Below are 11,449 nucleotides of genomic sequence, written 5' to 3'. Positions count from 1 at the left end.
CACCTTCATCTTCTCTTGAGAGCAGACACCCTCCCCAAGGCAGCCGTGCAGTGCCTAGTCCCCCAGGGCTGTGTGAAATGGGGAGCCCAGGAGGAGCATCCCTGTGGTGCTCAGGAGTTCATGGGCTTTGCAGGGGAGCTCTAGATGGGCAGGGGAGGTCTAGGAAAGAGGAGACCACAAATTTTGGTGGCTGCAAGAGACACAATGGGCAAAGTAACTGTGCTGGTGGTGATCAATCTTGCAGAAGTGAGTGCAGAAGCACTTGGCATTGCTGCTGTGCCTACCCACGACCCCCATGTCCACCCATTCAGGTGGCAGGTGAAGAAGGTTTGCTCTGTGCACCTTTCATATCTGTGAGATAAGCACCAAGGGTTCTTCTCCTCTTTCATGATAGAGATTAGAAGAAACTAAATTCTAGAATGCTGTTGACAGGAGGAGGAGGATGGAAGCATACCACACCTCATCATGTCCTTAAAACTCTCAGGAGTGGCTGAAATGCTTCTGCCCATCTCCATGTGGCACAAAATGGTTCTGTTAAGGCATATCTTAGCCTGATCAGTGACTGTACCACACAGGAGGTGCTGCTCATGTAACACAAACTGATTTTAGGGTACATTTTAGGATCAATACCACAGTTGCTGACAGATTATCACCGCCAATCTGAAGATTTCATGCTATTTAGGGCTGGCCCCAAGCTATGGATGCAGTGAGAGCTCTCAGGGACTGGAGAGCAAAGTCACCTTCTCTGACTGTGACACATGATTCAGCCCCTCAGCCATGGGGGTGGAAATTTTGCTCTTTTCACATCTAAGTCAAGACGGGTTTCAACTTCTGCCACAGAGAAGTGTTTCAGTCCCTAGATCACCTCACTCCTCTCTCCCATAGCCTAGATTCCTGTATTTATTTAAATATTTAAATATTCATTGAGTAGAAATATACACCTGGAAAGCTTCACTATCAAATGGCTGGTTCAGGTCTGCTGCAGGCAGAGCAGAAGGGTGTCATGTGGCCACCTGCCCCAGGCTCAGCAGGTGCCCATGGCTGCCCCAGCTGCCCACCCCAGGAGCCACTCTCTGCTACTGCCAACAGCAGAGACACCAGCCCCAGCTCAGGGGTCCTGAGCTGCAAGGTGCTGCTGTGCTGGCCAAGTGGAGATGTGCTGAGCCACCCAAGAGGGAAGAGGCAGGAGAAGATATGTTGAATGGAGCCAGAGATGGGCTCCTGCACCTGCAGCCTGATAAATCCCAAATCAACTCAGGGTCTGAGCCTTTCTGTGCTGCTGCCCATGGACCAACACTCTGCATAGCATCTTGGGAAGGCAGCTGAGCAGCACTTCAAAGTAAGCCTCTGATATTTGTGAGAGCATCTCAGTTTGATGCAAAAATCAGTGATGTATTGCATCAGGCACACCCTGCACAAGGGAATCAGCAGTAACTCCCAGCTCACTGTCCCTGCAGCCTGTGCCAGCACCTGGATCCCCTGCAGGAGGACCTGGAGAGGAGGAGCAGAGGTACTACCAGGTGACCCATACAGGCACATACCACTCCCACTAAGTCCTCAGCCATGCAGCTCTTCCTGCAAGCCCAGCTGTGCTGGGGCAACTGGCATAACAGGCAAAAAGCAGTGATGCCAAAAGGCATTTCCCAGATCCTTTTTCCAGGAAGCACTCCACAGAGAGGGAAGAGACACTTCCAGTGGCCCCTAGTGCCCCTAGTCTAGGCAGGGCTGAGAAGTCAGGAGGATGCAGAGCCATGTGATGAACCTGTGGTCCTGCAGGAAGCCTGTGGCAGAAGACAAACCAGACCCTGCTTCCCAGCCACCATGCTCTGCTCCATTCATGATGCTGTGCAAACAGCTGGGACACCTGAATGTATGTGACAGCCCATGGCACTATGCATCACGTCCCAGGGCAGAATACAACCAAAGAGCTTTTATAGGCACTTGTCCTGCCCTCTCCGCTCAGACAAAAAAAAACCAAACAAAAACAACACAAAAAAAAAACTAAAAAAACCCCCACCAAGAAACCCACAAAGGCCAAGCTTGCAACTCATATGATTACTATTCTGTGACAAGGGGAGATAAAGCAAAGTCTCTCTCCACTGCAGCACACCTCTCAACCAGGAGCAGAGTGGGGTCATGCCACCTGGCTGCTTGGGGGTGAAGGAAGATCCCATGTCCTCCCACGACCATCAGGAGCTGCCCTCAGAAGGTTTGACCACATTCCTCAGCTGAGGCATCGATTAGTTTCAACTTGAAAGTTCTATTTCCAGATGTCTGGGGAAATTGCACAGAACCTGAGTGGGATGCACCTGCTGCTTTCAACCAGACTTTTGCCACCAACTTCAAAACCAAAACGATTTCAGCCACTAACAGTCAGGAGCTGGTATCATCTGATGCTGCACACAACACAGCATCAACATTTACTACACCACTAGGACAGGATACTAAATCATCCACAGGATGTGACAAGAGTGAAAACAGACTCATATAAAAGCTTAGTTTCTGAGCAGAACCAACATTTTTTAAAAGTTCAAACAGGATCTTCAGCATCTCTGCTGCTTCTCTAGTGAGAACGAAAATGAGCAATAAGCAGCAGTGAGGAGCCAGGCAAGTTACTGTGCTCCTTGGCAGGCCCCTGGGTGATTAAGAGAGCAGAAAACACTGCACAAAATAAGACAGAGGCTTCTGATCTTTGCCTGCTACCTGCAATGCACCTCCTCAGCACTTAAGAGGCAGGGGTATGTTCTAACTTGTAAAACGTTTTCATGCAACTTCTTTGTTTTCATTTCAAGTGTTGGAATTGCCATGCCTACACACATTATACCTGCCAAAACATCCACAGCTTTTAACACTGTCAACTTTATGACCTGTACATCAAACCCTTTCTTCTTGGTTTGCACAGCTGTTTTCTTAAGCAAACATATACTAGGCTGAAAAATATTTTTCCCTATTCTTAAAGCTCTAAAATGTACTTATTCCTTTATAATGCAAGATTTTCCCTTCTACTGATTAAAAATCTGGTGTAAATCCATAACATTCATATTGCGAAAAAACAAAAACCAGTGAAATGTCTAACAATAGTTTCCTTACAGTGTTTTGGAAAAAAAATTAACGGAAATATTCACAGAAAAGTAGCTTTGAAGCTATTGAAGCCTATGTACAACACTCAGTACAACAGGGCTGGAGAGAACAGGCAGCCTTGTCTGAAGGGGTTGGGACTTCCCAGGCCAGTAATGCAGAGACTGCAATGCATTGATAAAAGCAGCTAATCTGGATTCAGTTTCAAATAAACGTTTCGTTCTAACTTCCATAGCCACAGAGAGCCTTCATAACCTCTCAGCTCCCAGAGGCTCTCGGGGCAATGGTGCTGCTCCCTTACCAGATGGTGCTTAGCTGAGTGAGAGCTGCCCTGATGGAAGTCATCTCGAGCTCCACTGGTCAGCCTGCATGGGGCTGGGACTGCAACCAACACGTTTGCAGTGTGCAAACTGGGAGGTGCAGGCCAAAAGTCACATGGGGATTGCCTGTGTGCAGCCAAGCTCAGTGAGAAGTTTCTGACACAGATCAGGACTGGTTTCCCTCCATGGGTTACATACCTCAAGCACTAACACATCTAGCAAAACACCAGGACTCACAGGCTACACTTTAAATTCCAGACTACACTCTGGACTTGGCCTCATTCATCTCAAAAAAGCAGCAAATGGCTTACATGGGGCAGCAAGGGGAATAAATTTACAAAACCAATCCTGCAGAGGATGCAAAGCAGGTCACGCTGAGCATATGGTTTGTCATCCAATGCACAGCTCCACGGGGCTGCCTGGAGCACTGCACATGCCTCTCCACAGGGCTTTCCACCAGGAGACCAGGTGTGGAGGGTCTTCAAACACAGCTGCAGCACCCTGTCTGCCTGTGGGGACACAGGAGATGGCCACCCCACTCCAGGTATGTGACCCCCACGCACAGGCAGAGGTCGTGACACTGGCTTTGATGGTGGGACCACATGAGTGTTGGGAGAATCTGATGGACGACCTGAAGCATGGAGACATGCCCTGTCTCTGCTCCACCACCTCACTGCTACCTCACTGCCTCGCTGCTGCCAGATCAATTGTGAGCAATCAACACACACTCAACAACCCCATCCTGCCTTTGCCCACCACCTCCACCTTGATGCCCACACTTGGGAACACAACCTCCCTGCTCATACACACCACCTCAACACACATAGTTGAGCTCAGCTTGCTCTACACACTTTGGTGGGGGGTCTCCTGATAGAAAGAGTCTTCACTCAAACACTGCCTACAGCTTTTTTGTTACACTGTATAAATGAAGTTTTAATAAACCCGTTCTAAAACATTTCATGTTGCAGGAAAACACTACAGTGGCTTAACAGTGTCAATGAAAAACAGGCTCTAATGAAGGCCAGGCCAGCAAGATGGTGATGCTCATGCTATGGCTGCTCATGTGCTTTTTCCTAAAGCAACCTCTGCTTGTTCACCAGTACACTCCAAACATGCTAAACTTGCAACAGCTTTCAATCAACATAGCCTGCTTGGATGGGCAAATAGCAACCCTTTAAAACTTGAAATGCTTAAAATAGAAGCTCATAAGCAGACAAGCAAGAAGGGTTTTTGGAGCATTTGGGGGGTGAAGTAGCACATTCAAGGTAAGGTAGTATGTGCAAAAGCAGGACTGCCACCTGTGCAGCTGTCACTTTACTTCTGTCACAGCTCTATCATTCCTTAAAGGTCTTTCCCTGTGAAGTCCTGGGTGTGCTTGGGTTTGGGAACTGGAAATTTATAATATAAGAAAGACACACAAAGCATGGCATGACGTGTATGTTCATGACAAGATTTTTCAAAGTCCTCTAGGATGTCCTACTTCTCTATTTCAGGATACATGTGAGCAGAGCTAAGTGAATTCTGAACACTTCTGAAAATCTTCCTTTGGTCCTTCATGAAATCTTAATGCTAGGCAAGAGGTGGTCAGGTTCTCTTGCCGTTGAGTTGCTATTAGTGATTTCCACATATTCTATCTCTCCTGAAATCAATTACTCTTCTTTTCCTTCTTTTAAACACAAAACAAAACCCCAATCAACCACATTTTTCACATTGTAAGGGTGTTCCATGTATGTATGTCCAGCTGCCCTCCTCAGACAGACTGCCAGACCCAGGGGGTGTATTCAGCCTCAGCACCCTCCCTTGCCTGCCCGCCGAGAGGGAGGAGAGACAGGGTGAAAAGCTCTGGTGGCAGAAGACAAGGGATATGCTTTCTTTTCTGGGTATGCTGCTGATGGCAAAACCCCTGGGCACCCGTAATTCACTGGTTCATATGTGTCAGCACACCCAAGCTGCAGAGGACACTGGCTTGGACATTAAAGTTTGTGATGCTGTCTCCTGGTCAAGCCATGATGCTTTCATAAGGTTTACTCTGGGAATCATTCAGTTCCAGTACTAACCAACCTCCAGATATGCTTTTCCTTTTTCCTGAAGCACTAAATTGCTTGAATTCCCTGAAGAATGAAAGGCAGAACTGTATTCAAGAACGTACTAAACCATATTAGATTTAGCTGACGCTGAGATGCTCCCCACCTATTTCCAAACTCAGACTTCCACAATTTTGTTTCATTTGCAGTCATTTAACAGGTCTGACACTCTGGAGCGCTCAACAGGGCAAACCAAAAAATACAAAAATGTTCAGCTGCCAAAATCATCTCTCTCAAAGGCAGATCAGGGTTTGTTTGGTGATTCTTTCTTTGCTCCACACAAGCAGCAAGGCATCCCACATCCTGTCACAGGTTTACTGCAATTTGTAAAAAAATATGCTCTTCCAAACAGCCACGTTCTCTGAATTCTGCACAGCAAAGAAACACCACCTCAATCACAGCCTTATCTTGAGCTGAGCCGAAGCACATGTCAGACTTTGCCATCTCTGGGCAGGCTTGTCAGCATCTGCCAAATACACGTAATGTAGTGTGGTAAAAAATGCCTGCTCTCTTCCACAATAGCAAGAATGACAGGAGATTAGGCTTAGTACAAAGAGATTATTAAATGGCCCTTTGACAGATAAGTGGGTTATGGATGGGCTGTCCTTCTGGGCAAAAATAAATGGCAGGGTTTACAATGAATAAGACAACTTAAATAAATAAATATTTTTAATAAATCCTTGTCTGCAAAGTTAGTCTCTGCACAGTCACAATATGCCCATTTATTCACCTGGATAAAAGCATTAGACTTCACAGTATCAGCCACTATTCAAGGAACAATATGTGCTTGTGCAGGCAATAGTCATCACCTGCCAAAAAAATAAGTAACATTTAAAATTACCTTGACTATCAACTAACCAGAAACACTGTACAACATAAGTGTACTGGATGAAATTCTGGGTTCACTGAAGTCAATAGTACATGACTAGGAATTCACATATTGTTCTTATTTAAGTACAGTTGTTTTGCAATGTTTATTCCAAGCAAACTTGGATTGTAAATATGCAGCAGTGCCAAAAAGAGCTGAGCTGCATTGCTATCCAGATACTAACAGATATGTCATACAGGGTGCAATCTGGTCCGTTATACAACCTATTAATTAGTTCCACAACATCCCTCATACATTACTCAGTTTGCCTCTCTTTTCCAAATTTCTGGTTTTCTAGTTGCTAGCTTTTAATTGCCACATCAGGAAATTCTATGCATGGGTCAAGAACCATTAGCAGGATTCCTGGTGCTTGACAATGCCTTGAGTCCTGTAAGTGTGTCTCTATTGAAATAGCTGAAAGCAGAAAAATTCAGTGTTAATAGTAGCCCTGAAACTCTATCTCTTCCCACTGGGACTGGTACAATTCTTCAGAAAATGTGATGGTTATCATGGAAAGAGACCATGCTGTCTCATAAAGAGGAATAAACAGCTGTGTCACTCAAAGCAGTGTGCTGTGCCCCACCAACATCTATTCTTTCATCCACCTGCACATCCTCTAGTTGCCTTGCACTGCATTACCCACAGCTCCCTTGACTGGTGCAAGCATGGCTGGACTGGCACCAAGCCTCTGTACCTCCCACATGACTGATGGGGAGAGGTGTGTCCACAACCTGGGGGTCCACGGTCACAGTGAGCTGCAGGGAATGTGCAGATAAAGGAGGGCACTGCAGCAGCAGCATAACAGTATGGAAGAGAAGCAATGAGACAGGAGGTGGTATCACAGGGCCATCACAGGACTTGGGGCAGCTCTGGAGTGAGCTGTGAGACACAAGTATGTGTGTGGCTGTGCACAGTATGGACCTGCCTCCAGAGCATAACTCAAACTTGTACTGAAAGCAGCTTTTCCCCTTGCAGCACCTCCAGGGCTCCAAAGCATCTGGCAGAAACTGTTGAATTATATTAGAACATCTGGCTAAGAGACATCGAGGAACTATTGCTCTTGTACAAAGTTGCCCTTCCAAAACATCTTCCTGCCTGGCTCCTGCTGGTTACATGTATGGATTTATGCACACACACATTCAAGAATAATGATAGTTTTTGACCATAGAAGAACAAATGTCTGAAATAAAACCATTCATGTGTAATGACAGAGGCTTACCTACATCCCTGTCCCTGATACAGTAGTCTGGAGAGCTTTCAAAGTATACCAGGTCATTCTTAGTTGGCTTCTTAAATTTCTTATTAGCCACAGTGAAACCCGTGCCATCTTGATTCATGACCACCTGAATCGCTCCATTGTATTTCTTCCACAGATAATCTCCTGTTTTCCTAAAGTCTGCCATGGCCAGCCAACAGGTTCTTAGAGTGCACGATCCACTCACACCGTGACATTTGCACTCCTGTTTCAAAAAACGCTTCACGGCCTGTTTAGAAATGCAGTAAAATATACACAGGTAAAACAAACTGTAATTAAATGCTTCTCAGCCTTTTCCATCCATCCTTGTAATGCCAGGCCTGTGGTGGGGCTCCAAATCACGGTCTGTAGTGACACCCACTGGTAGCATCAAGTCATCCCCACGTGGTTGGTCTGCTAAGGTTGCTTGACTCAACCTTACACACAGTCCTCCAGCTGGTGGGCTTACCTTCCCGGTTCCTGCCAGTCATTCCGAGAATCGAGGTGGTCCATAGCACTAGGACACAGACTGGACAGGAGGAAACGATCTGGGAAATGCACAGAATCATTCGGCCCCTCGGGAAGCAAAGGCATCCCCTCTACCCATCGGTCCAGCAGCAGCATCGCTATGATGACCCTCTCTAGCTCACCTTCATGAGGTTGCCCCTTTGCCCTGAAGAATGTTTCAAATATTTCCCAGAAATTCATAGTAATTTCATATTTAAATAATTTTACAGAGATTGTGCAAAGCATCTAACCTGAACTAGGCATCAGATCTATGCAAAATTTTAAAATACAGGATACTTAAAATGCTTATAAACCTTTTAACAAACATTTTAGAATAAGACCTTCACTAGCTTGCACTGGAGAGACCACCTTTATCATTAATTTAACATCTGGATAGCATTAAAGCCATTTCAGCTTCATCTCAGACATTTAAGCTATCTGTATGATGCTGGAGAACAACAATGGGTTCATAGGCAATGAATAATTAATTCCTAATTCTGAAGATATGGATATTTGATCTATAAATATTATGCCTTAAGGGTTCATGAAATATGAACATATGAGAGTTTGTACAAGAGGAATGGCATCATGGGAGGAAGGTAAGAGAGAGGAAAGCTCCGTGATTAAAAGTGAGATTGATGCTCAGTGGGGCAGCATTTTTCAGTCAAGCACTTAGTAATAAAGTGAGAATGTATTATAAAACCAAAATACTTTTCATTTTCTTTCCAACTTGTAAATTATGTGCCTACTTCAAAGAAGACACTGACACTCCCATAGCCCAATTTCATTGTCAATGGTACTATCAGAAATCTGGGATTTAAACAGATACTTGGTTTCAATTATCTGAGTAGAAATCAGTTTAACTACTTGTATGTTTAAAACAACTTGCTGGAATAGTGGAAGAAGCACAGAGGAATACAGGACTTTTTTGTCACTGATGTTCCTATACTGATACACAGTGTATTATGTTGTATGATTTGTATGGGAATATTATAAATATTTATTCTATTTATTTTTTTAATTAATACAATTGGACTAGTCTAGTTTGAAAACAAACCTACTGACACCCCTTTGGGGGTGAGAAAAAGCCAAGGGCACAGCTGGTCTTACCCAGACCCAGATCCCAGGCTTGTGAGCAGCTGAGGTGGTGAGATCCTTGCAAAGCTAAACCTACACTATTGCACTGTGGATACAAACCAGCATCCCTGTCCATAAAGTAGGTCCTAGAGCATATGAGAATGTGTTCACTATTTTTAATCAAATATATTTATGAAAGTCTCTTGATCCTTTTCTAAAATCTCTACCTGCTTACCAACACTGCCCTAGTATTTAACAAACGCATTTTTTAAAAACTTGCTAAGATATTCAACTATTACAGAAAGTACTTCCCATCATGGAGCTTATTCACCCCTAAAAAAAATCTTTGCTTGTGTTGTAGACTACAGCATCTTTTGGCAGTACTGCATGTGCATAACACTGATCTGAGCAGCCTCATCTGTCTATATTACATTACACCCACTGGCAATAAACAGGTGGAGGAAAGATGTTGAAGGACAGCTATTAATCAGGAAAATCATCTACTTGCAGTACCATTCATTAAAATTGGACCATTTCTTTCAATAATGGTTAGTTATCATACAACAATTTTACAGACTATATAAAGGGAACTTTTTAACACAAAAAGATCAGGATATGGACAATTTACTTCCTACTGAACATACATACAAGGAAACCCAAAGATAAGAAACAAGAATTCTCTATGAATAATTTCAGAATTTGGTCTAGCACCAGAAAACATTTTTCTGTACTATTTCAGATGTCATGGAAGCAGCAAATTTTGAGTATGTTTTAAATAATTAAACAGTGTATTCCAGTTCCATGCACTATTACTATTTATAGCTACCACAACAATGTGTTAGTGCACATATTCCTCAGCCCTCGCACCAGCACTGGGCAATATACCAGCAACTACTCCTTCTCCTCACCTACAATAAAAAAGTAAAGACTTTTTTTTTTGTTGAAATACAGGAATGGTATTTTCGTACAATGTTTAGAAAAGGGGTTTGTTTAGAGCAGGTCATGCTCCAAGGCAGTGCCAACTAATGCCTTTTGGAGGGACAGGTATTTTGGATTTATTTTCTTAAAAAGTGAAGCAATTGTCTTTTATCTATGCTCATTTACTGATGAGGTTCACCATATGCATACTGGAACGGACAGGACGTTTTGTTTCCCCAGTGCTATTTTGAATTTTCTCTTTAAGAGCCAAGCCTGTTCTTCAGTGTGGTCTTCAGCCTCTCCTGTATTAACCAAAAGTAAAACTCCTTCTTATATGAGAATTAGGCTCAAAATGAAACCTCCATCCAAACTTATCCTGCAATGACTTGGACTCCTGCTCAACTTTCCACACAAGGAGCCACTGAACTGACTCCGAAGGGAGCACTATTAAGCAGTTGAATTTAGTCTGTTTGGAGATATCTGTCAGACTGAACCTCCAAAGGAGATAGAAATAGCAGCTCAGGCTCCTGCTCATCCACATTTCTTCCTAACTGCTGAGACCAGAGAGCAGGGGCCAAACCATTACCGCCCCCAGACATGTGAGAGCTCTCCAAGAGCATCTAGGCATCTGTTGGATGGACACCCACCTTCCTTCCCGCTCTGTTGTTGTGAAGGTTCATCAGTGCCCTTGCATCTTTTCCTTTCCGTTCTTTGGCATCCACAAATGCTCTGGCAAATTTAACACCATAGTCGATGTTATCACTGCAGCCACCCCAGTCAAAATGGCCCTTGCTGTCCTTGGCAGAGCCTTTCTTCTCGGGGTCGCAGGAGCAGGACTTCAGCTCCCCTTGGCTACATGCCCTGGTGATGGCAAAAACAACTCCAGCAGAGGAGATGGCATGTACAAAAGCAGATTCCCGACTACCTGAAACAAGAAAAGTTTCTTTACAAATCATTGGGGCAGCTAGTTCCAGTGGCTGTCTTAAATCCAGACAGTTAGCCTGGTCTGTTTTTGCAGAGCAAAAGACAAAACTAGGCTGAAATCACACAAATACACATTCCCTGGAGCCAGAATTAGTCATGGCTTAAACTTGGACCCCTCCCTGGTAAAAGCTCATCAATATAGTGTTAGAGTTGGAAAACATTAAACATTTCCTTCTGATATTGATTAATATACTTTCATGGATCAGTTCCTCTGTACAGATATGAGAACAGGACAGCTGGTATTCCTATCATGTTTCATCAATTTAGAAAAATATATGAAGTGCTATTTCAGAGATAAGTCTAAAAATTTATTAAATAGGGACACTGAAACAACATGTATGTTGCAAAATACTGCAAGCAACTCTGAAACTAGATTTTC

The 11,449-nt window shown here is 44.1% G+C and overlaps 1 protein-coding gene across 1 annotated transcript in view; it reads right to left on the bottom strand.

Moving 5' to 3' along the window:
* Positions 1–11,011, bottom strand: part of LOC103809137 (protein Wnt-2) — a gene marked incomplete at its 5' end in the record, with an annotated part of 11,562 nt that extends 551 nt beyond the window's left edge. The window contains 2 exons of the mRNA XM_009081951.1: positions 7,570–7,834; positions 10,734–11,011. Coding sequence (XP_009080199.1) covers positions 7,570–7,834; positions 10,734–11,011 — 543 coding nt within the window. The remainder of the gene's footprint in view (positions 1–7,569; positions 7,835–10,733) is intronic.
* Positions 11,012–11,449: the final 438 nt, after the last annotated feature.

Source organism: Acanthisitta chloris, unplaced genomic scaffold, assembly GCF_000695815.1.
Source record: "Acanthisitta chloris isolate BGI_N310 unplaced genomic scaffold, ASM69581v1 scaffold8809, whole genome shotgun sequence".
NCBI lineage: Eukaryota > Metazoa > Chordata > Aves > Passeriformes > Acanthisittidae > Acanthisitta > Acanthisitta chloris.
This window is presented reverse-complemented; position numbering and strand designations above follow the sequence as displayed.